The following is a 26,381-nucleotide window of genomic DNA, read 5'->3' as shown; positions in this document are numbered from 1 at the left end:
TGGATTGCTTGAGCTCAGGAGTTCAAGACCACCCCGGGCAACATAGTGAGACCTCTTCTCTACAAAAAAAAAAAAAAAAAAGAGTAAAGATGAGGGAAAAGGGAGTGAAAGTAGCCATCCCACAATCCCTGTATGAGTATTCTTGTCAATGTATAAACATGTTCATTGTTCATAACACTCAAGTTGGTAAAATCAAAGTATGATAAAAATTTTTAATAAAATGCTTGATACCGTAATTGTGTTTAAAAACTTTAGATAGTAACATTTAACTATAGCATTTAATAGGGAAAAAAAGGAGCAGGGATGCACGTGCAAGGGTGCAGACAAGGTTTATGGGTGGTATGAAGGATCAGGAAGCTGGAGTGGGCTGAGAGGGTAAAAGTGCCTTGGACATTAAAAAGCCTTTTAAGGTATGATTAGAACAAGAACAAGAATCAGGAAGTGATCGGCCCACTCTTGGGCTCTTGCTGCAATATTAACAGAAAGCAGAACTACTCAGCTTCCTCCTTTTCCTCAAAGAAAATGCCCCAGAGATGGCAGAAGGGAGCCCAGCTGTGTTCAAGAGGGGATTAAAACCACAGGCTGAGGAGCTCTCCCAGGGCCTGCCACAGGCAAGGCCCAGGAAATCTCTGGCAGGACACATGGATGAAAGAACTTGCATTTCTGCTCAAAGGACTGTATTTGGTGACTTTTAAGCAATTGTGAAGAATATGAAAAATATTGGAACACTGGAAGCAGGCAGATGTTCTCATTTTCAAAAAAGCGGACAAATGGATTCTGAATAGGAACAAAGGCCTGCTTCATTCCCTTGTTAAGTTTCTAGACTCAGTAATTAAGGAAAAGGGAAGTGAAGGCATTCACTAATAGGCAGCCTGGTTCATCTATTTAGAAAAAAATAAAATCTCACACAGAAAAACTGTGGGTCCTATTTAGTGGTTCTCACACTCATGCAGATACTGGGGCTCCTGAAAATCATTCTTCTGTTCCAAATACTATACCCTTTACAGATCTCTCTAAAATATTGAGATATTTAATTTTTACATAAAATTAGACTATATTTTCAATATACAATATAAGATCACACCTACAGATGCTAATGTTCATTTATTCAAATGATCTTGATTTCAGGGTTGGGGCCAGCCATCACAGAAAGAGTCAACAGGCCACAGCTCTGAGTGACAAGGGCTGTGACACTAGAAACACGGGGTGGCTGGGGGCATAGGAGGGACCCCCTCATTCAGGCTTGTGGGTTGGGAAAGGCGGCCTCCCTGAGAATGCAGCCTAAAAGCTGAGCCCTGAGGAATGAGCGGAGAATTAGCTGCCCAAAGAGGGCCAGGGAGTGAGGGTGGGGAGGTGTCACCCATGAGGCCCTGGTTTCTGGGGTAACTGGGGAGTAGAGCCATTCACTGAGATGGGGATCCAAGAAGAGGAAGGATGGGGCATAAAGATAAGTTTAGATTTAGACCTGTCATGTTTGAATGGACACCAAGGTGGTGATGTCCATGAGGCGTGAGACATGGGTCTGGAGCTCAGGGGGATGTCTGGGCTGGTCTGTTGACTTGGGAGTGTCAGTATTTAGTAGCCAACATCTGAGAAGTAGAAGTCCTTGCACAGGACTCTTAAGTGAGAGGAAGCAGAGCTTGTGGAGACCCTCCGGGGAAAGTACCAAAGAGGTGGGTAATTGCCTGGAAGGGTAGTGGCTCAGCGCTGTCTCAGAGCTCTTTAGGTTGCAAGTAGCAGAAATCCAACCAAAGATAGCTTAGATAAAAAGATAAGAACGTTTTCCTGAAACCCATCAGACCAGGATGTGCAAGCTTCAGGCTTGGACCAGGACTGCGGGAGACACACCAGGACTCTGTTGGCTCTGTGGCCCTCCTCATGTTGGGTTCCTTCTCAGGGGTGGGCAGGTGGCCACCTCCATTTCCAGCCTCGAATTCTGCTGGCTCAGCAGCCCCGGTAAAAGTCTCAGGCTTGAGTCTCATTGGTTTGACCCTGGCCATATGCCCATCCCTGAACCAATCCCTAGGGGCAGGGGAATGAGATGTGGGATGTGGGGAGGTCAGCCCCAACCACGTGGCCTGAGAGCTGGGGAAGGCAGCTCCTGAGGATGCAGCTACCAAGAAAAGGGGATGCAAGGCGAGTAAAGCAACGATGACCCCCACAAAAGCCAGGGAGAGAGGCGGTGGTCAGTAGTGTCAGATGCTTCCAGGAGAAGGACTGAAACAGAACCAGTAGATTAGCCTTCGGGAGCCAGGTGACCTTGCCAAGAGGTGTGCCTGTGAGTGGTGGTGAAGGAAGCCAGATGGCGCGGGTTGAGGAACGAGTGGGATGTGAGGCGTCAAATTCTCAGCAGCTAGGCCTGGGGGAAGGAGGCCTGGGCACAGGCATCACGGGGGTTTGGGTAAAGATGAGCACAACCTCAGCAGAATGAGAAGTGGACAGAAGGGAAGCCATGGAGAGGGAGCAGCTGGCATCTCAGAAGACACAGAAGAGACAAGACTTGGAGCAAAAGTCCTGAAGAGCAGGGCAGGGACCTGCAGGGCGGGCGGAGCCAGGTTGGGGGGCAGGGGTAGGCAGGAGGCGAGTAGGAGGAGCGCCGGGGCTGGGCAGGGGTGCACTGGCAGCTGCAGTCTGAGCAGGGAGGCACTGCAGGCCAGCAGCTGGGCCAGTAGTCACATCATCCACCTGACAAGCAGCAACGGAGTATTTGGAGAAATGTAGGAGGGGGAAAGCTTTTTCTATCCTGACATTATCTTCCCTAACTCACATTCAGAAGCTGACTTATAAAAGTTGTTGAATATGCTTTTCAAAACCTCGAACCAGAAGGCCGTGGTTCTTTCTGCATGTGGCTGTGCATCAGAATCACTTGGAAACCTTTTGACACGGATTCCAGGGCCCCACCTCAGACCTCCTGAGTCGAAATCTCTGTGGGTCAGGCTCCAAAATCTGTTTTTGTTTTTCTAAACCATCTCTCACAGTAATTCTTTTTTTGGCAACTTCTTGACTTTTATTTGTGGTGCCTGTGCTTTATCTCGAAAATACCTTCTCTCCCTGCCCCAGACAGTGGGCGGGGAGGGGGCAGCAAAAAATAGAAGATGTCCCTCCCTATTGCACATGGACCCTATATACAGGCCCAACTGGCTGAGGCTGGCGGGACTCTTGGCAAATTCTTGGATCCCTGCTCAGGAGGGGAGGGGTGACGGGGTGGCATCACACGTGAGATGGGGACCTCCAGGTGGCCACTCGGGTCCTGGCTACTGATCCTTGCACTTCTTGGTCCTCAGTTCCTTCCTGGTCCCGTCTCTGGCCCTGGTCCCCTCTGGCAACGTCCCCCTACTTGGCTCGGCCACCCACCTCCATCCTGGCCTCGGGTGGTCCCCTTGGCTCCTGGGGACTCTGCTCTCCTCCCAGTCCGGAGGTCCCAGGGGGGCTATGGCTTCTCTGCTCTCACAGTAATTCTTATGCACCCTTCCCTAGGAAACATTTAGGAACCATTGCTAGATGAAGGTTCAGTTAATGGAGGAATGGAAGAGGGTTAACCTCAACCCAGAAAAGGGAGGCTGACTTTGCTGAACCTTCCATCCCTTCCAAACCCCATCTGTTCACATTTCTCTCAGTGACTTAGATGAAGACATAGAATTCATGCTTACAAAACTGAGGATTATATAAATATAATTTAATAAATGGGGTTCTTTTTTGCTTAATATGATACGATGAGCATTTTCTTATATCATTATATAGTCTTCAAAAATAACTTCAATGACTGCATCATAATCTATAGTACAGGTTGGAACATTTAGGTTGTTTCTATTTTTATGCTCTTATACATAATGTTGCAATAAACTGAAGATTTTTGGCCATAAATCTTTGTATTTCTAGTTTTTTTCTTAGAATAGCCTAAGCATAAATTAGTGCCTCAAAAAATATAGATAATAGGCTGGGCGCAGCAGCTCACACCTGTAATCCCAGCACTTTGGGGGGCCAAGGTGGACAAATCACTTGACTCCAGGAGTTCGAGATCAGCCTGGGCAACATGGTGAACCCCATCTCTAAAAAAAAATTTAAAAATTAGCCGGATGTGGTGGCGCATGCCTGTAGTCCCAGTTACCTGGGAGGCTGAGGTGGGAGGATCACTTGAGCCCAGGTGGTTGAGGCTGCAGTAAGCTGAGATTGCACCAGTCTGGGCAACGGAGTGAGGCCTTGTCTCAAAAAAAAATATATATATATATATATTTTTTTTTTTTCAGGCTTATATATGTTCCTACATCTATGTATCTATCTTTCTTTTTTAGGAAAGTTATTCCAAATTAGACTCCCACCAGAAATATGAGGATCAGTAATTCACCAAACTGCCAGTAAAACTAATTAAAATTAATTTGATAGGAAAAAAATTGTTTTAGATAGGGTCTTGCTCTGTTGCCCAGGCTGGAGTGCAGTGATGCCATCATAGCTCACTGCAGCCTCAAACTCCTGGGCTCAAGCAATCCTCCCACCTCAGCCTCTGGAGTAGCTGGGACTACAGGTACATTGCACCACCACACCCAGCCAATTTTTTTATTTTTTGTAGAGATGGGATCTCGCTGTGCTGTCTAGGCTGGTCTCAAACTCCTGGGCTCAAGCGATCCTCACGCCTTGGCCTCCCAAAGTCCAAAGTGCTGGGATTATAGGTGTGAGCCGTGGGGCACTCAGCCATACAGAATTATTTTAATTTGTTTATTTCTTACTAGTGACATTAAACTTATAAAATATATAGTTGTCTTCCATATTACTTTGTGAATTGTCTGAATTGTCTGTGAACTTTGTCCAATTTTTATTTAAAGTGTTGGTCTTGTTCTTTTTTTTTTTTTTTTTTTTGAGACAGTCTCGCTCTGTCGCCCAGGCTGGAGTGCAGTGGCGTGATCTCAGCTCACTGCAAGCTCTGCCTCCCAGGTTCACGCCATTCTCCTGCCTCAGCCTCTGGAGTAGCTGGGACTACAGGTGCCCACCACCACTCCCAGCTAATTTTTTGCATTTTTAGAAGAGATGGGGTTTCACTGTATTAGCCAGGATGGTCTCGATCTCCTGACCTCGTGATCCACCTGCCTCGGCCTCCCAAAGTGCTGGGATTACAGGTGTGAGCCACCAAGCCTGGCCCTGGTCTTGTTCTTATAAATAAATGTAAATGTTTTTCTCAATAATAGATATCAGTCCTTTGTCACAGTTGTAAAAGTGTTTTTCCAGTTTGAAATTTGCCTTGTAATTTTTGTAATAATTTTTCCATGCGGATATATTTAATATTTGTGATCAAATCTAATAATTTTTCCTTTTATAATATCTTTTATTTTTTGGTTAGAAAATCCTTGTTTATCTTAAGACTCAGGAAATGTTCACTCATATTCTTTTTTTTTTTTTGAAACAGGCTCTCACTCTGTCCACCCACACTGGAGTGCAGTAGCACGATCTCGGCTCACTGCAACCTCCACCTTCCAGTTCAAGCGATTCTCGTGCCTCAGCCTCCCAAGTAGCTGGGATTACAGGCATGAGCCACCATGCCTGGATAATTTTTGTATTTTTTAGTAGAGACAGGCTTTTGCCATGTTAACCAGGCTGGTCTCGAACTCCTAACCTCAAGTGATCTGCCCGTCTTGGCCTCCCAAAGGGCTGGAATTACAGGCGTGAGCCACCACCGTGCCCTGCCTCTTTTTAAAATAGGATTACTTTTTAAATATTTAACTTTTTAACCCACCTGGAAGTAAAATCTGTCTCAATTATATTGTTGTGGGTTTTTTTTTTTTTTTGTCTTTTGTCATTTTCTAACACTATTATTAAATAATTCTACCTTTTTCTGCTGTCACTTGAGGCTTCCTCATACGCTAAGTTATTAAATACTATATTGAGTCTGTTAGGACCTTTGTCTCGTGTTATTCTGTTTGTAAATTCTTATGCCAGCACCATACCATCTTAAATATTGTCACTTTGAAATACTTTTTAATAATTTTAGCTCAAGACCCTTCTGCACTCATTAGTCTTTATTTTCCAAATGCTATCAATTCTCATTTTCTGTCATTCTTTGAGAAGAACTTTCTTAGTTAGGCTCTTTAAAACAAACAAACAAAAATTCCCACTGGGATCCGTTTGTCCTGGAACTGCATTCTGTCTCTAAGTTACATTTTTATATTTGCTCTTCCCAAGCAGCAGCTCACCATTGCTTTAACGCAGACCTTCTTGGAAAAGTGATTGATCTACTCATACAGGTCCTATGGAGCTCTTATTAATGTATTAGGTATTTTATGCCCTGTTGCTCTTGTGAATGGGCTTTTTATTTCTCTTACTTGTTTGGCGGGGTATTGCTGATATGTAAGGAAGCTACTGAATTGTGCATTTTTGTTTTATATCTGGTCATTTGACTCAAGAAGTTATTCAGACAGCTTGTCAGTAGATTCTCTTATGTTTTCTAGATAAATAACTGTATCAGTTACCTTCATGATTACTTTGTCTCTCCTTCTGTTCCATATTTCATAATACCAGGAAGTAGGCATTCATATCAAGCTTCTAATCTTAATGGTATTGCCTATGTTATTTCACCTTAAGAGATCATGTCAGCTGGTGGCGTCTTATCTATAAATTAATTGCATTAAGAAATTATCTATTACTAGTTTTAAAAGGATTTCATTTAAATGATTCTATTTGGAGAAAAAAACAAAATGGATATGGAGTTTGTTAAATGCCTTTTAGCCTTTTCCTTTAACCTGTGTTCTGTGGAATGCAGTTGTGGGAGATCATTCGTAAGTGTTCAAAGAAAATAAAAGGGTTCCATAGTCAAGTAACTTTGGGATATGCTGTGTTCCATAACCTCCTCATGATAATTTACATTGCTCCCAGATCAAAGAGTTTACAACCTAAAGTCTGTTGTCATATTCCTAAATTACAAGTCACAACATCAGAAACACTCAATAAATATTCATTGCATGAGTGAAAGACTGGAAGAACAAATAGGACTGTAAGAAACTGATTTGATTCTAGTGAACTTCCCCTCCCTTTCTTTCACCATCCTCCCAAAACAGCATGGAAGGTGGAGTGGAGCAACTTACAGGTAATGGCAGTGGGTAGACAGCAGTGTGCTTTCAAGCACATCTCAGCCCTGAGGAATATAAATCCCATCCATAGCTGGAAAAATAGCCTGAGATGTGAAAAGTTTTACCCGGCAAATTCCAGTTTCTTGGTTCAATGACCTAATGTCCATTCCCTTAGTAGGCACAGCAGTTTCAAAGGTGACATCATCTGAACAAACAGTCCTGGTGATAACATGTCAATGATTTAACTAAAGGAAAAATGAAAATAAAACTTAGTTTTCACATTTAAAATGTAAGTGAGGCTGGCGCGGTGGCTCACACCTGTAATCCCAGCATTTTGGAAGGCTGAGGCGGGTGGCTCACCTGAGGTCAGGAGTTTGAGACCAGCCTAGACAACATGGTGAAACCCCATCTCTACTAAAAATACAAAAATTAGCCCAGCATGTGGCAGACGCCTGTAATCCCAGCTACTTGGGAGGCTGAGGCAGGAGAATCACTTGAACCCAGGAGGCAGAGGTTGCAGTGAGCTGAGATCATGCCACTGCACTCCAGCCTGGGTGACAGAGCAAGACTCTGTCTCAAAAAAAAAAAAAAAAAAAAAAAAAGTAAGTGAAGATCAGCCTAACTTAGTTTTTCAGTAATTCAAAGGAGACTTTTTTAAGTAGGTGAGATGTTTGTTCAGGGATGTTTATTTTAGCGTTATTTATAACAGCAAAAAATGGAAAGCTATTTAAATGCCTAACAGGAAATGACAAAATAGATTGATACATATTCAACTTAGAATAGTATGCAGCCATTAAAAATCATGTTTTCGAAGAATTTTTAATGGTATGAGGAAAAACATGGTGAAAAATCAAGATGCAAAATTGTTAAACTTTAATCTCAGTTTTATAAAGGAAAATTACATTTACTGAAAAATGATGGGATGGAAATTCATCAAAATGTTAAAAGTAGTCATTACCCGGTATTAATGTGGTCTCCTGTAAGCTACTTAACTTACCATAAGCAGTTTTCTCCTCTATAAACTAGGAATAAAAATACCTGCTCCCATGGCAGTGAGGATGAAATAAGCTGAATGTGTGAAATGCATTATAAACTGTACAGTACGGTTTCAGAGTAACCTGTCATTTGTTAGTATCTAGAAGCAGCGATAGTGCAGGTTGTACTGTTCTGCTAGGAAATATATATATATCTTGGCCTATCTTATAAGACTTTGGAAGTAATAAATGCTTGATTCTCCCACTTACTTTTCCTGGTGTGAAACACGAGGATAGATTAAACAATAGAAACTGCTCTTTTTTTTTTTTTTTTTTTTTTGAGATGGAGTCTCACCCAGTCTGGAATGCAGTGGTGCAATTTTGGCTCACTGCAACCTCCGCCTCCCAGGTTCAAGCGATTCTCCTGCCTCATCCTCCCGAGTAGCTGGGATTACAGGTGCACACCACCATGCCCGGCTAATTTTTGTGCTTTTAGTAGAGACAGGGTTTCACCATGTTGGCCAGCCAGTGTGGCCTCGAACTCCTGACCTCAGGTGATCCGTCCACCTCGGCCTCTCAAAGTGCTGGGATTACAGGTGTGAGCCACCATGCCCGGCCAGAAACTGCTCTTAAAACATCTTTCCAGGCTCAAATCAAATCAGAGTAGAAGGACTAACCCTTCCTTTTCATCCCTCTCCTAGTGAAATAGTGGATCAAGTAAGTATTCTCAAGAAAAATATATTACATGAAACTTTCCAACACTTATTTTAAAAATGTTTCAGGCAATAGCAATGAATTGAACCCCCCAGACTCCATGCACAGATGCCAAGGTATGCACGAACATATTTTAAGACCCCGTTTATCATCACACAAACCATTTCTTTTTTTTTTTTTTTTTTTTTTGAGACGGAGTCTTGCTCTGTCACCCAGGCTGGAGTGCAGCGGTGCGATCTCCCCTCACTGCAAGCTCAGCCTCCCGGGTTCACGCCATTCTCCTGCCTCAGCCTCCCGAGTAGCTGGGACTACAGGCGCCCACCACCATGCCTGGCTAATTTTATTTTTGTATTTTTAGTAGAGACAGGGTTTCATCATGTTAGCCAGGATGGTCTCGATCTCCTGACCTCGTGATCCGCCCATCTCGGCCTCCCAAAGTGCTGGGATTACAGGCGTGAGCCACCACACCCAGCCCACACAAACCATTTCTTTAGATTTGGCTTGAGAATTTAAAAATAATGCTCATACAACACTCAAAATATATGTGCCGTATTATTTTTTAAATCTTACATTTGTGTATTTGTTATGATTCACAGGACACGTTCCTGTAAACATTCCCAGTGGAACCCGTCGGCCTCTCAGTCTCTGATTTAGGGTGGGTGGTGTCCTCATAAGACTAGTAAGAAATCCTTCATCTTAATAAACCACTTAACCCATTTGAGCCTTAGTCCCCTCATCTGTAAAATAGGGATAGAAATAGTACCTGCCCATAAGGTAGTTAGGATGAAATTAGACTATTCATGTAAAGACTTTGGCACATAATGAGTCCTCAAACGTTAGGTATATTTCTTTAAAGTGTAATGCTTTGCCCACTACTCCAGGCACCAATGTGACAGTCAAAATCCAGATAATGCAGGATGAATATCCAGGGGAATCAAAGTTTGAATATTGTGCCACTTAGATTTGTTTGGTTTTTATTCATTCTTAAGCTCATCATTGAGAAGATGGTGCTTGGACATGTTGAGAGTATCCTGTTTTCAATATCTTGAGAGGTTTTTTTCTTCCCCTTGTCATAAATGACATTCACTTCTATGAAGTGAAAAAAAAAAAAAATTCTAGCCTAAGCAATGAAAAAAAGAAGACACCATCCATATATACTCTTGCATCAAAGTAGCTCTGTGAGCTTGGGCTGAATGCTGGCAGCCGGGGTGCCCCAGAGCCACTTGGATGAGTCTGAACTGGGGACCTCGTCAGACCAGGACAAGGGGATGTCAGGTCTCCCATCCACCCCACCATCCCTTCCGCCCAGCTGCTTGGAATCCAAATGTCCGTACCTTTTTATGTGGATGGCTTGGCTCGAGAACCTTGGAGCAATCACTGCTGGAATTGGCAGGCCTCTCCGAGAACACAGGAAAGGGGGAGCAAAGTGGAGCCAAGGACAAAAATCAAGTCTCCAAAGCACAGGATGCCTGTGGAGGGGCTAATCAGCTCTGAATCACGGTGGTCTTCCTGTGTCCTCTTGTTCCTTTGAATTGTTGTTATTGCAGATAATACTAGAGTCCCTGAAACTCATAGCTTTGGGAAAGCCTCTGAGGCACTCCCACCGTGAGAAATGTCTAACACAGTTGATCAGGCTGTCTGTCCCATGTGGCTGTGTGATTGACCCATTTAGGCACATTGCACCTCAGCATCAGCTCAGACTCTTCCCTTCCAGCTTGCTGTGTGTGGATCCATCACTTCATTCTCCCTTTTTCCATGTCAGATACTTGGTGTCTTGGTTGTTCCGAGTTCCCTCACTGCACTGACACGTACCTGCCTACCCAGCAGTGTGACATAAATGAATCTGAGTTTCTGCAGTCCCCCAGTGAAAAATCTTCTTCAGGGCAATCAGCTTAGTGTGTCATATGTCATCTCAGGGATCTGCCAGGTCCTGCCTAGAGCACCAGGGAGCTGGGGGCAGTGTGGGACCCCAGGGTGATGGTGCTGTGCCTGGTGTAAGAGCAGAAGTCTGGGGCCAGGAGAAAGGGGCTGCAGGTTCTGGATCCTGTGTGGCCACCCTGTGAGTTTGACCAGCAGCAAGCCATGTTCCTGCGCTAACCCTCAGTCTTGTCGCTTGTAAAGATAAGAGGCTGAATCAAATCGTTCCTACCAGATTCCAGGTTTCTAAAATACTGAGTATATAGACCATGCCCTGCAGGAAATGACAGCCCAAGAGAGGAGAGGAAACAGGCCCTCAGATAACACCAGCACGAGCAATTCTGCAAGATCCCCATTTGAGTTTATTTTTTACTTATTTATTTAGAGACAGGGTCTCACTCTGTCACCTAGGCTGGAGTGCAGTGACATGGTCACAGCTCACTGCAGCTTCGACCTTCCTGGGCTCAAGCGACCCTCCCACCCCAGCCTCTTAAGTAGCTGGGACTACAGATGCACGCCACCACCTGGCTAATTTTTGTATGTTTTGTAGAGATGGGGTTTCTCCACGTTGCCCAGGCTAGTCTCGAACTCCTAGGCCAAGCGATCCTCCCACTGCGGCCTCCTAAAATGCTGGGATTACAGGCATGAGCCACCGCTCCCAGCAAGACCCCCATTTTAAAGGCTTCTAACACATGGTGTCAAATTGCTTTTTAGTGAAGTTAGACCAACTTATTCCGCCACCAACATATATAAGGGTGTTTATCTCACAGGACCCTTGCCAGCATTGATGATTCCGAGTTTTCAAAAATTTGTTAATATGCTCTGTCTTTACTGGTATTTCTTTGATAGTGAAATTGAACATTGAATGTTAACTTTGTATTATCTGTGAGAGAAAGTATCACCAAACAAATTGATAATGCAAGCAAGCTTTATAATACAGTAATTCTTCCTAATTCTAGTTCTTCCTCTCTGTCTGAGATCCAGAGATTGATTTACCAAGGTCACAGTCAAAGGGGGACACCTTTGACTTCAAATTATTTCACATTTGAAGCACACTTTAAAAATAATTTATTGTTAAAGTTCTGTCTGGTAGGGTCACTACTTAGAAAACTCTGGCTTCGATTACAATATAAACTTGAAAGTAGGAAACATCTGCTCTTCTTTAAACAATTTTTTCATTTATATTTTTCCTTGAAACCCCTGTTATTTCAAAAGTAGTGGGATTTGCTGTACTTGTACAGAAATGAAACATCAGAAAGTAATTCAGGCACTCCTCAACAGTGATGTCTGACTTCAACACCTGTGCTGTGTGAGTGATTGTCCAGCTGGGGACTCACTGCTTAACTACGATATCCATATACTCACCTCCCTGGCCCGGAATCTGGAGGGCCTCCTCCTGGCCAGGCTTGGTGAAGGTGCCGAGAAGGGGCCATGTTGCCACGAGCCACCGAAGGTGGAGCTCCACACCGAGCTCTTCCCCGAAAAGCACATGCTGCAGTTCTCGTCTGGTTCATTCCTTTAATCAGTGTGCGTGACCTTTTGTAGGCCATCTTGGCCAGCCCACCATTGCTGTTAGCACTGATTCTGGAGCAAAGTGCCTGTCAAGCTTCAAACCCACTCCCGCACCTCACATTTTCGTGAATTGCGAACTGTTTGTGCTGCGGGGAGCTGGGTGACACTGGCTGCTGTTCTCCCAAGCCCCTCCCTCCCCAGCAGTCTCCCCTCCCTCAGTCTCTCCTACCAGCCTCCAAACATAGCCCCATCCAGGCCACAGGGCGTAAAAATCAATCTGGACGTGAGTGGAGGCAAGAGTGTGATCTGGCTTTGAATTCCAGCCTCTCTGCTGAATGACTTCACACTTGAGATCCCAGAGGGGCTGTAAAACCTAAATTCCACATTCCCATGGGTATATGGAGCCCACACGCTCTGCATCCACTCCACAGAGGCTGGAGTTTCACAGAGTGGGCCATCCCTCACAGTAACTTTTACCAGCATTTCTCAGATTTGTGTGGAATGAGTAAGAATTGATCAACACGAACATTTCTAGGCTATTAGGGACACAAAGGTTTTGATGGAGAAACTTTTGAAGATATTTTAAAAATTAAATCTGAACACATTTTGAAACGGTAGCACCTCCTGAGCCCAGCTTTACTCCAGGGAGAGTAGGGAGAGCTGGCCCTTGTTGTCAGGGTGGCCAGAGGACTGTGCAGGGGGATGTTGTGGAGAGCTCTTCCTCTCGCCTGAGAGGAAATGAGGGTCCTCGTCCCTCATGCCAAGTGCCGCACCCTGGGATGAGGCCTTGAACTTTGCTTTGCTCTTCACCCCTGAGCAAACCACTAACTCAAGGCCGTTTCTGAAGACACTGCAAGTTCTGGAGTCTGAATGCTTGCATTCCATTTCCACTCGAACGTCCACTGTGTGACCTTGGGCAAGCCGCTTGGCCTCTCTGATGCCTCAGTTTTCCCACCTGTAAATAAAACGAGGATAATGTCATCATCCACCTCAGAGCATGAAGTGAAACAATATAGAAGACTCTGTGCCATACCAGGAATATAGCGAGCACTCAGTAAATGCCGTGTGCTATTAGCAGATTTTTTTCTCTAAATTTAGAGATAAAAGATATCATCAGATAGATTTACTGTAAATTTAGGAGACATATTTTAATGGTGTATCTATTCTGGGGTGCCACAACTTCACAGAAACGTAGAAACTTTGGATGAAGTGAAAACTAGCAATGACATCAATTAAAGGTTTAGAATATAGCCCGTTAAGGTTGCTAAACAATTTCAGTTTTAGGCCAGGTGCGGTGGCTCATGCCTGTAATCCCAGTACTTTGGGAGGCCAAGGTGAGTGGATAGCTTGAGCCCAGGCATTCAAGACCAGCCTGGGCAACATGGTGAAACCCTGTTTCTACAAAAAATTAGCTAGGCATGGTGGTGTGTGTTTGTAGTCCCAGCTATTTGGGAGGCTGAGGCAGGAGGATTGTTGGAGCCCAGGAGGTCGAGGCAGCAGTGAGCCGAGATTGCACCACTGCACTCCAGCCAGCCTGGGCAACAGAGCAAGATGCAGTCTCAAAAAAAAAAAATTTTTTTTCCAGTTTTATTTACATAGAAAACATAGGTCTAAACGGTGGCTTAATTTCTCATTCTTTTAAAGATAGAAAAATTGTGTTTGGCATTTGATAGAATTCAGCACTTTCTCTCTTTCCCTGGAAATAGTCACAGATTGTGGGCTTACATTGGAATCAGTCAGAACTTTTTAGAAACAAAGAAATAGTTTAGGACCAAATAGACTGTTAGTTGCAGGAATGGGGAGCTGCAGAAGGCTGTGCAGGTTTTTTCCCTTGAGCCCCTTCAAGGCTTATAAGGCGAAGATCATCCTCCTGGCATGGTTGGGACATGAGTCTGCCCTCATCAGCTCAGACACCTTGCAGGGCCCATAAACAAGTAATTGTAGTACACATGCTGAGCACCATGCTGGCAGCAGGCACAGGGTGCCCAGGGACCACAGAAGAGGTGTCCCCACAAGAGGTATCTCCACATGCAGGTCAGGGAGGCTCCCCTAAGGGAGCTGAGCCTGAACAGAGCTTCCAGGATGCCCAGGAGCCAGCGCGGTACACTTCCCTTGGGGTAGCGTCTGTTGCATCAACAGAAATGCAAAGGAGGATCGCTGTGCTTTTCTTGAGGGTTATGTTTCTACATTTTTAAATGATTATGTAAAAAAATTGGTAATCCCTGGCAGCTTTCTGGCCTCTTACTTTGCGATAAGATGCTAAGCTTTCTCTTCTTCTTCCATCTCCCAGATACCTACTGGAGCAGGATTTCCCAGGCATGAGGATTGGTCCGGAGCCCACCACTGACTCCTTCATCGCTGTGATGTATGGAGAGACTGAGGGCAGCACCCCAGGGAATGCTTTAGTCGTGGACCCCAAAAAGCCGTTTAGAAAGCTCAGTCGCTTTGGAAACGCTTTCCTGAATCGGTAAGGACCAGCAAGCTGCCATCTTCGGTCAGGCTGTTTAAACCTTTTCTTTGAATTCCTGCCAGTTACATATAAAGGTTCAAAAACAGAAGAACAAAGAATGTCTGCTCTAGAAGTCATACAAAATATGTTTATCATATTAAGATATTTGAAAGACTATCATAGGAAATGATCATTTATGCCTATTCTGGGTAACTTGAGAGGGCAGAGCTAAGGCCCAGGATTGGACATTATAAGGCTGCACAGGGCCAGGTGTGTGGCTTGTGCTTGTAATCCAGCACTTTGGGAGGCTAAGGCAAAAGGATTGTTCGAAGCCAGGAGTTTGAGACCAGCTTGGACAACAAAGTGAGACCCTGTCTCTGCAAAAAGTTTTAAAAGTTAAAAAATAAAAATGCTTACAGTATAAGGAACAAATTTCTAATAATTTGAGCTGCACAGAAATGGATTAGGATGCCTCATGAGGCAGTGAGCTCCCCGTCACTGGCAATGTTAAGCACTGGTCGGACAGACACCTCTCAGGCATGGTGCGCTGGGCTTCTGCAGTCAGAGAGCTTAGCCTAGAGGACGCCTAAGCTTCACCGGACACTCGGGTTTTACCTGCTGACTCCAGGACAGGTCCCCTCACCTCCCTGGCTGTCCCGTTTGCTTCTCACTCCCAGCTTTGAGCTGTTTCCTTCTTCATCAGAGCAGGGCCAGGGAAACAGAGTGAAAAACATGAAAAGCTGATTTTCTTACGTGGTCTTTTTTTTTTTTTTTTTTTTTTTTTTTGCGGGGGGAAGATAGAGTCTCACTCTGTCTCCCAGGCTGGAGTGCAGTGGCATGATCTCCGCTCACTGCAACCTCCGCCTCCCAGGTTCAAGCAATTCTCCTGCCTCAGCCTCCCAAGTAGCTGGGATTACAGGCACCCACCAACACACCCAGCTAATTTTCGTATTTTTAGTAGAGACGGGGTTTCACCATGTTGGCCAAGCTGGTCTCAAACTCCTGACCTCAGATGATCCACCCGCCTCGGCTTCCCAAAGTGCTGGGATTACAGGTGTGAGCCACCACACCCAGCCTACGTGGTCATTATTTTATAGATGTAAAGTTGTGGGATCACTGAGGTTCTGCCTTACTTGGAGATGTGTTTTATTTGTACTCCTCCCATAACCTTTCATTAGAGTTCCCAGTGGAACTGAGGGCTGCTGGGGTGGGGAAGACAGGCCAGCTGGTGCCCCTGGCTGCAGCTCTGCCCTTTCCCACTGGATCTGCCTTCCTTCCTCCCTCCTGCACCTCCTATTTGCTACCCCTAGCCTTTGTGTAATGCTTTTCTCTTTTTTCCTATCATCCCTCTCCCACCCCTCTATTTCCCTCTTTCCTGGGTCTAGCTTTCGTGTGGCTGATTTGGGGGAGTGGGTTGTAGGAGGCACAGAGCTAGGGAGGGTCATCTGAGCCTCTTTAGGGAGAGGAAGTAGCATTAGAGCTGACAGTCCACATCTCCTTTCTAGAAGTTTTTAAAAATAGGAACGGATCCTCCCAGCTGGCTGCTGTCCTCTCAAAGGCCAAAGCACCTCATCGCGCAGCTCCAGGGGCACCATTCACGTGGCCTGTGGAATGAATGATGTGCTGGATGCTGTGCACTGGCTCAGCGGAGGGCCACCCAGGCCCCTCCACAGGTGCCTTCTGTGGAAGATGGAACTCTCTGGGGAGCTGAACTCTCCATTAGGGGCTTTTTGATGCTCCTATTGCAAATCAAAGAAAGCACCCAGGGAACTTGGCAGTGGGATGAACAGAAACGTGCAGGTGATGTGGAAGGAGTCCCAGAGGAGTTCCATCTTATTACTGATGGTGATTGGAACACTGTCCAGGTGATTTTTTTCCAAGCTGCAGGGCTGACTTTTCTAGGAGGAGTTTACTCTTCAACTCCAGAGCTGACTTGGTTGGCACCAGAGTGTCTCATTGTGGGACAGGGGGTTAAGCCCTGGGCGGGAGAACCCCAGAGGGTCAACTCTCCAGATCTCTCAGGACAGAGTGGCCCAGGGTGGAGGGGAAGTAGATCAGAACAGGAGGCCCCAGAAAGTTCAAGGCACAGGATCTGTCTTTATGGAAGTCTTCCTTGGGGTCCTCTGGTTTCATTGCCACTGCCCTTTGTCTGGGGCTCTTTTTGCCCAACAAAGGCTTAATGAAATAAGCTGCCACTTTTTTCAAATCCCCACTTTGTGAAGTCCGAATTCACAAGGGAGAAACCAGGAAGAGTGGTTATTGGCTTGTTTTATTTTGGCAAATGATTTACTTTCCTAACAAAAAAAATATGTTTTTTTTTTCTTCTCAAATCCCAAGCACATGACAGATGAGTACAGAAAAGAAATTTTTAGGAACGATTTTGTATGGCAAAGCTCATGTCTCAGAATTTAAAACTTGCTGAAAATAATCCATGCCTTATAATAAAAGCAAGTGTCAATTGAATTCAGAATAACATATAGAAAAATAATAGCAAATAATTATATGGCATTTATGTGTCAGGTTCTGTTCTAGACTTGTGTATTGGCTTTAAATCCTCACAGAACCCCTGTGACATGGTGCTACTGTTATCCTCAATGGAGGGGGAGGAATCAAGGCATAAAGAGGTTACTTTAATTTCTGGGGGTCACTCCACCAGTGAGATCAGTGCTGGGATTGGAACCCAGGCCAGCTGACGAATAGTATGATATTTGGACTGGGAATCACTGCCCAGTGCCCCCTATTTAACTCGTAAGGCTGTTCCTAATGTAGCCCTCCAGTAATGATGATGAAGATGACGGTGATTATGTCCCAAGTCATCACTTACATAATTTCATGTACATTATTCTTTTGGGGTTGATAACGCAGACAATACTGTGGCCAATCTACAAATGAGAAAGCAGAAAGCAAAGACATGACTTGCTCAGGGAGAGGCCATCAGGAAGGGGCAGAGAGGGGACTGGAATCCAGGGTTCCCCTTCTCCCCTGTCCCGCACCCTATGCCTCTGCTCAGCACTGGCCAAGAGGAGTTTCTGTCCTTCTAGCCAAGTGTGTGTCAGGCTCACGTGTAAGGGACATGCCTCATGTAAACTCATAGCTACTTAAGAGTAAACAGCCTCATTAAATAGTATCCACAGGACAGCGCCACTGCATCACACAGCAGTTATTTAAGAAAGAGTCAGTTAGGGCGTTCAAATGTGTGTACATAATTATAGCTTCCGTCTGGGAACAGCACAGGGTTAGTACTAGAGGCAAACCTCTTTTCACATAGCATAATTCTCTGGGAACTAGGTCAAAATGTAACACCTAGTAAAGAAAATTGCTTGTTTTCTGCGGAGAACTTTCTCCCCCAAGCAGCCACACCAGAATCTCCCTGTGACAGATGGTTATTACCTGGCCTTCTCCTTAAGGAGTGCTGGCTTGGGCATCTGCCCCCAGGGGCATCTTTAAAAGAGTTAAGTACCAGGTGATACCTGGAGGGGGACAACACCCTCCACCATTAAGCAAACCAGCAAAGCCTGAGTCACAGCCTCCCAGGCTGGCTTCTAAGGAGCGACAAGGGGGTCTATGGTGCATTTCTGAGAAATCAAGATAAATTCTTAAAAAGGTTTATATTAGAGAAATTCCATACTTGAACAATAAAAGGAGTTTAGTGTAGAACACACAGAGGTCTATGGAAATGGCTTTAGTGGGACATTCTGAAACTCTAGCAGACGGCTGTGCTCACAACGAATTCCTCAGCGGCCCATATGGGAGCAGCTCTGGGGAGGTGCTTGTTGACGTTCCAGAGGTTGCTATCAGGAGGCAGTTGCCCCCCACAGAGGAGGAGACAGCCAAGGGCACCCAGAGCATTGGATCCTCTGAGATGCCAGGGTACTTGGGTCAGTTCAAGAAGTGCCAGGCATTGGGGTCTGACATTTCCCCTTGCAGTCTGCTTTTGAATAAGATGTTATGTTATTCCTCAGTCTCCTTTTCTAAAAAATGGTAATGCGTGTATTTTCAAATTCAGATAGCTATAGACATTTTTAGTCTAGGATCTAGTATTATTTTAAATTGTTATCTTCTACAGAAGAAATTCTTAATCTCATGTACTTCCTCATTGCCTCTGTTTCTTTCTAAAAAATAATTTGAATCATTGGCCCTGGGAATTGAAATTTTGAAACTTCCCTTTGAGCTGAAGGAATGTGAACAGCTCTTCCAGGACTCGGTCATTATAGCTGGGCCTGATGATGGTGATGATTAAACAACCACTGTGTTATGCTTGAATGGTGATTCCCCCATCATAAAATACACAGGTGTATTATTGGCCTTCTACTCCATTTGTTACTTCTGTGTTTGTAATTAAGCGAGGCTTCACTCAGTTTAGCTTTTGAGTTTTTATTTTATTTTATTTTTTGAGATGGAGTCTTGCTCTGTCGCCCAGGCTGGAGTGCAGCGGCGCAATCTCGACTCACTGCAACCTCCGCCTCCCGGGTTGAAGTGATTCTCCTCCCTCAGCTTCCCGAGTAGCTGGGATTACAGGTGCCCACCACCACGCCCGGCTACTTTTTGTATTTTTAGTAGAGATGAGGTTTCACCATGTTGGCGAGGCTGGTCTTGAATTCCCAACCTCAGGTGATCCACCAGCCTCGGCCTCCCAAAGTGCTGGAATTACAGGCATGAGCCACCATGCCTGGCCAAATTTATATATATGTATGTGTATATATATATATGTATATATATATATATACAGGGTCTCACTCTGTTGCCCAGGCTGGAGCGCAGAGGCACGATCACAGCTCACTGCAGCCTCAACTTCTGTTCCAGCGATCCTCCCACCTCAGCTTCTCGATTGCTGGGACGACAGGCGTGTGTCACCATGCCCAGCTAATTTTTGTATTTTTTGTAGAGATAGGGTTTTGCCGTATTGGCCAGGCTGGTCTTGAACTCCTGGGCCCAAGCAGTCTACCTGCCTTGGCCTCCCAGAGTGCTGGGATTACAGGCATGAGACACTGTGCCCAGCCAAGTTTTGAATATTTCATAGTCACTGTGTACCACTGGGAATTTTTAAAAACTGACTTACTAAAGTTCACAGCATCAGTCCAAGCATGTGCTGCTTCCCCCAGCCAATTTAGCTGCAGAAATTAAGGAAAACAGGCTCTTGCCAAGAATCACTCTTGATTCACCAGCAAAATAATTTTTTTTTAATCTGAGGGAATAACTGGGTTGTCTTGTGCATGTGTATTGTGGTTCATTTATCTATAATAAACTTGCTGAAGCTTTCCCCATTATTCTTTAACCTCAAGATTTGTTGGCCAGCCACGGTGGCTCACACCTATAATCCCAACACTTTGGGAGGCTGAGGCAGGCTGATCGCTTGAGCTCAGGAGTTTGAGACCAACCTGGGCGACATAGCAAGAGACCTTGTCTCTAAAAAAATAATAATAATAAAAAAGATTTGTGGTAGTTCCCTGGTCACTAAACCATCGGGGTTTTTTTGTTTGTTTTTTTTGTTTTTTGGAGACAGAGTCTTGCTCCGTCACCTATGCTGGAGTGCAGTGGTGCAATCTTGGCTCACTGCAACCTCTGCCTCCCGGGTTCAAGCAATTCTCTGCCTCAGCCTCCCAAGTAGCTGTGATTACAGGTGCTCACCAGCACACCCGGCTAATTTTTGTATTTTTAGTAGAGACAGGGTTTCACAGTGTTGGCCAGGCTGATTTGAACTCCTGACCTCATGATCCACCTGCCTTGGCCCTCCAAAGTGCTGGGATTACAGGCGTGAGCCACCGCGCCCAGCCTAAACCATTGTTCTTGACTGGCAGCTGCCTGTACATTTCTGGTCCTGACATTCCAGAAATGCCTTTCTCCCTGGGGTCAGGCAGACCTTCCTGGCTGGGCCATTGCACTGGGCTTTCCCCTGTGGCAGTCAGGAGGGGATTTATAAAAGTACATATTTAGGTTGAACCATATGAAATTGGCAGTCTTAAACAATCTTTAACCTTTAAAAGTGGTAATTAGTTTCAATCTAATCGGGCAACCAGGGGCTTTGCTGTAATCTGGATGTGAAATTCAGTTCCTAGTTCCTCCTAGGCACTGGAAGATAAGATCAGCCATTTGTGGTAGGACCATATAATAAGAATTTTTACAGTTCAGTTGTCAAAGTCTTCTTTGTGGGTTGTGTCCTATTTACTGTGCAAATTTAGGAGGTTGTATTATCTCTCTGGTTTTACCCTCATCAATAAAGTGGGCTGGGGTGAAAAGAAGTACTTTGAAACAATTCTATACTCTCTCCGCTGTAAGCTTAGGTTTATTTGAACCTAATGGCACACGTGGAAGTCCGCAGGGCTGTTGAATTGCTCAGAGAGGTTTAGAGACCTGTGCAAGGTCAACGTCTCAGAATGAGTGAGTAAGGGAGATGTCTGGAGCCCAAATTTCCTATCTCCTGTTCCCCACCCTGACACTCCACACCACTAGGTAGAGAGCAGACCACACAAGGAAGCCTCTTTGGGGGTGAGTTCCAGGGCTGTGGCACGTCACGCCTTTGTTTTAGGATGTTGCCCTGCACGTGATATGCCACACAGCAGTGGTTCCAGGGTGTGCCATGGTAATAGTAGCCCAGGAGTGAAGAACCTGGGCTCTGCAGTCAGCACTGCCAAGTTCATATCCCAGCTCCATCACTTCTCAGCAAGTTATGGCGTGTGTCTCCTCTGTGCCCAGTCTCCTCCTCTAAATGCAGAGGCTCACAGCCCTACCCATAAGGCTGCAGTAAGGCTGGAGTTAATGTGCATGGAAAGTACTTCGAACTGTGCCCGACACCCAGTAAGAGGTGAGGAAATGTTTGTGCTATTTTATTATTATTATAACTACTACAGATATTACTGTTTTGTTGAGAAATCAAAATCAGTATTAAGGTACTTTCTGGTTCTTCTAAAAGTCTAGTTTTTAAAATGCTGATCATTTAATTGGAATTTTAGTGTTTGGGGGAAATTTTAAGTAATCTCCTTGCCCCCTCCTTCTGTAGATATGTATGTATGTATGTATTTATCTGAGACAGGGTCTCACTCTCTTGCACAGGCTGTAGTGCACTGGCACTATCAAAGCTCACTGCAGCTCTGACCTCCTGGGCTCAAGCTATCCTCCCACCTCAGCCTCCTGAGTAGCTGGGACTACAGGCACATGCCACCATGCCCGGCTAATTTTATTTTTTGTAGAGACAAAGTCTCATTATGGTGCCCAGGCTGGTCTTGAACTCCTGGGTTCGAGAGATCGTCCCCACTCAGCCTCCAAAGTGCTGGGATTACAGGCGAGGGTCACGGTGCCTGGCTTTACTCTCTCCTTTTACTGTGTGGCAGGACTCCTAGCAGCTTGCCTGAGACCTCATAGCCTGGACCATTACTTTATCCCCCGTCTCTGCTACCCCTGGCCCTTCCTTAGACATGGAGAGGATATGGAGTTGGGGGGGCAGCCTAGGATCTTCAGTTGCTCCGTCTTCTTCTCTTACTTCAGAAGACAACATTTATCAGGTCATCCTCGGGTGAGGGCCACTCAAAAAAGCCATGTGAGGCTCCTGGGTTGAACCAGCATGTGTCTGCATATTTTACGTGAAATGTAGAGGGCAAGGCACAGATCCTCCTGGTGTCAATCTCCCCAGGAAAGAGTAGGAAATCCATCTTGGGACAGCAAATCTGTGCTTGGAAGCATTTCAATAAGCTGGGCCGGCCAGGGCCCTCTTACTGGGTGTCAGGCACCGTTCGAAGCACTTTCCGTGCACATTAACTCCAGGCTCACCGCAACCTTACAGGTAGGGCTGTGAGCCTCTGCTTATAAAGGAGGAGGCTGGGCGCAGAGGAGTCACACGACATACCTTGCCCAGTCCCATGGCTGTGAGTTGATGGGGTCGGGACATAAACTTGGCAGTGCTGACTGCAGAGCCCACGTTCTTCACTACTGGGCTACGACTGCCGCTGCACTGCTGTTATACACACAGCAAGGATGTTTGCTGTGCGCCTCCCTTTCTCAGAGCAGAAGCGTGAGGCATGATTGCTAGAACACCATTAGGATTTTTTCTGATCCCAGCATAACTTCATAGGAATGCATTCGTATGCAGTTGTCACCTCGCAGCATGAGCATGGCACCACAGGGTCTCAATGCTCCTTTCTGTTCTCTTGCCTGCCCTTCACCCCTGGACACTGTCTTTCAGGGAGCAGAGTCCAGCTGTGCACACAAAACCCCAGCCGCCCACTCTTGAGGTGCCCCAGTCAAAGCTCTCCCTCCACCTTCCCCTCCTCCTCCTCATCCTCTCTTTTTCAGCCATCCTGGGCTCCTCGCTTTGCCCCCTTGTATGCCATGTGGTGACGTCAGCACATCTCACGGTGGCTTGCTCTGTGGCTCCCGTGCTTGGCCTCTGCTATCATGTCAGGAGGCCTGGAAGCTGTGGAAAGGCTGTCACTTTACACGCAGGGAGTGAACAGTGTGCAAATTTTGCATCCCTCTGTTAGCCTCACCTGAGAATCTAGGGTTTGGCTGTTTTGGAAAAATGGATATTGAGTGTGAGCTTGTGGTTTGGGGAAAAGATCAGCCTCTCCACAGGAATGGTTTGCAGAAAATTGTTTCACGTAGGTGTGATGTGTTCAGCTCTGCCAGATGTCTGGGGCCATCTGATGGAAAGGATGGGATGGCACTGAGAGACAATCATTCCTGACAAGAAACGAGGTTCATCACAGACGCGCCCAGAGCCCTGTTCCTACCCCAATTCTAGAGAATTGAATAATGGCATGGTGGGGTTTTTTCTGTGAACTTACAAAGAATGCTTGGTGAGCCTCATGTGCTTTATTCCCACAAACCTCTCCCCGTGTTGGGTAGTAGGGTTTATTTAAAGATTGGGGTACAGGAGGGGACTGTGCACAAGTGTCTGCAGACAGGTAGAAATGGGGGGCTTCTCTTCCACTAACTTGAGCCTTGCTTTTAATGTTATGAGGTTTTTAACTTTGTGGGTTAAATTCCACCCCACCGACATCAGAAACAGTAGGCTGCAGTCTGCAACCAGCCGTGTGTTAACAGCACGGCCTCAGAATGTCATAACTGCTTTGTGCTTCAACTTTTCCACCTGCAAAAGGGTCCTAATATATTTTCCTATATCTTCCTGGGCCGATTTGAAAATGTAGGAAAGACTGTGTGAAAATCGTGTCCCAAGCCCCTTCAGAGAAAGTGATTTTGAAATGTCAGTAACGGCCGCTCATACCCAGGGCTGTGGTGTCCACATGTGCGCTGTGGAGGCTGACCAGGCCTCCCTGTCCTGCATTCCCAGCATTTTTCCTTTGTGAGTAATCCCCACCACTTCCACCACACGGAAGAATTGAGCTTTTAGCTTTCTGCCCACACAGACACAGATGTCAGCCATCCATAGTAAAGGAAAAGGAGAGGCATCCTCCACTTTCTGCCTTAAACATGCACAATGCCTCACAAAGGTCTAGCCCAGGCCCTGGTGCCTAGGGTGGAAGTAACAAAGCACTTCCTGCCATCACTTGTGGAGTTACTCAGTCTGAAAGCTAAAAGGACATCGCCAGACCCTGTCGGGAAACCACCATTTTCATGTGAGGAACCTGAGACCCAGAGCAGGGAGGCCCTTACCCAGAGTCCCATAGCAGATCATCAGGAAACGCTGGGCAGAACTTGAACCCAGGTCTGCTGACCCACAGGCTAGATTTTTCCTCCCCACTCTGCTTCCGTGGGGTGGATGCAAGGGCAGTGACTACAGGGAAAGGGACCAAGATCAGGAGGAGGAGATGGTATCAGGCGAATGAGGAGCAAGAGGGGCCTAAAGATGCTCAGCCAGGGCCTTCCCCAACCTGGTCCCCTCACCTACTCGCCAGCTCCCCTAGACTCCTAAGCACCTGGAGGATGTTGGGTGTCACAGGTGCCTGCCCTTCCCTGGCCCTAAAGCCATAGGGGACACCGGGCTGGATGCTAAGTCCCTGGGGCATCAGATGGGGAAACAGGCCCCAGTCCCTCCAGCTTTCATGCTGGGGAATAGGCAGGGAGCTTGGGGCTGTCCAGCCCCGTGGGCCAGTGCACCCTGAAGAAGGCATGGGATTCCCAGGGGGAGAGGCCCAGGATGCTTGGGCAGGGACCAGCATGGAGCCAGGAGAGGTGAGGCCCATGGCTTTGGAGGCAGGCTGACCTGGGTTTAAGGCACCGCTCCTGAGTGACTCTGAGCATTACTTAACCTCTCTTACGTTAAGGATAATTCCTTCACCTCATGAGGTCAATATGAGGATCAAATGAGAGGATATTTGTAAGATACCTACATGTTCAATAAATGTTAGCTAAAATCAAAATGAACAGAAAGGCATCAGGTGGCAGATGGCAGCAGGTGCTTGTGCACTTTCCATACCTGTCCCATGGGCCAGCATCTGTTCTCTGTGGCAGGATGGAGGTGCTGTCAATCTCCTCCAAGCTCCTACTTCACAAACGACTTCATTAGGCATCCTCAGTTTCTGTCAGTCTCCTTCAGGCCCCCACTTTACAGATGTCAGTAAGCCCAGAGAGGCCAAGGAGCCCCATGGTTGGAGCACTCTGCGATGCCCAGTTTCTGACCCCTCTTTGATCCGTCTCTTCCAGATTCATGTGCTCACAGCTCCCCAATCAGGTCCTGAAGAGCATCAGCATCATCGACAGCCCTGGCATCCTTTCTGGGGAGAAGCAGCGCATCAGCCGAGGTCAGTGCTTGTCCCCGCCCCTCCCCACCAAGTGCTGGCTGAGGCCCTCTCTGCTGTGAGCAGAGGATTTCTGTCCCTATATTATTCTATCCATCCTCCAGGACAGCTGTTGGGCAGCTGAAGGGGCCCCAAGTGTCAACCAGGAGTTCATAGCATCAAAGACTCTGCCCCCTCCAGGGGCTTATATTCTGTGAGAAAGACATTTGTCAAGTTACACATGAGTAAATGAAGATGAGGAGTGGGGTAAACAATGGGAGGTATCGAGGTGTGAGGGGACCTGGCTTGGCCTCGGGGTGTTGGGAGAGGCAGCATTGGATGAAGCAGCATTGGAACTAGGATCTGAAGGAGGAGTAGGAATTACCTAAGGGAAGCTGTGGGGTAGGGAGAAACTGTGAAGCATTCAGAGGGGATCTGTGAAGGATAGAAAATGCTTGTGCAGAAGCATAAGCTTCTCCAGCCTTCACAAGATAAGGCTGAGGCAATAGCTGCTTCTAGGCCTGTGCTTTGTAGTCAAAACAGATGGGTCTGCTGGGTACAGTGGCTCATGCCTGTAATCCCAGCACTTTGGGAGGCTGAGGCAGGTGGATCAGCTGAGGTCAGGAGTTCGAGAACAGCCTGGCCAACATGGTGAAACCCTATCTCTACTAAAAATACAAAAATTAGCTGGGCATGGTGGTAGGCACCTGTAGTCCCAGCTACGTAGGAGGCTGAGGCACGAGAGCTGAACCTGGGAGGTGGAGGTTGCGGAGAGCTGAGATCATGCCACGGCACTCCAGCCTGTGGGCGAAAGAGCGAAACTCCGTCTCAAAAAAAAAAAAAAAAAAAAAAAAAACGGTGGGCCTGCTGTCTCCCTCCATCCTGGAGGAAGGGGGCATCAGGGGCAGACCAGAGGACAGAGTTGACTTACGGAGAGGAAATGCCTGATCGGGAGGGTCAGGATGAGTTCCTGCCATCACAGGTCCAGAGGCAGCTCAAGTCATTCCCTTGCCCTGGCCCTTGAAACAAAGGCGGGTTGCTGGGAGGGAGGAGATGAAGCAGATACATCGCTGCCGTCACTTCTGGCTGA

General features: G+C 46.3%; 1 protein-coding gene across 1 annotated transcript in view; it reads left to right on the top strand.

Annotated features, from left to right (window-relative positions):
• The window catches only part of EHD4 (EH domain containing 4), a 74,342-nt gene that overhangs the window by 4,078 nt on the left and 43,883 nt on the right, over positions 1-26,381 (top strand). The window contains exons 2-3 of the mRNA XM_054450469.2: positions 14,463-14,639; positions 25,218-25,315. Coding sequence (XP_054306444.1) covers positions 14,463-14,639; positions 25,218-25,315 — 275 coding nt within the window. The remainder of the gene's footprint in view (positions 1-14,462; positions 14,640-25,217; positions 25,316-26,381) is intronic.

The sequence above is a fragment of the Pongo pygmaeus genome, chromosome 16 (genome assembly GCF_028885625.2).
Source record: "Pongo pygmaeus isolate AG05252 chromosome 16, NHGRI_mPonPyg2-v2.0_pri, whole genome shotgun sequence".
Lineage (NCBI taxonomy): Eukaryota > Metazoa > Chordata > Mammalia > Primates > Hominidae > Pongo > Pongo pygmaeus.
The sequence above is the reverse complement of the archived record's forward strand: the minus strand, read 5'-3'. Positions and strand labels throughout refer to the sequence as shown.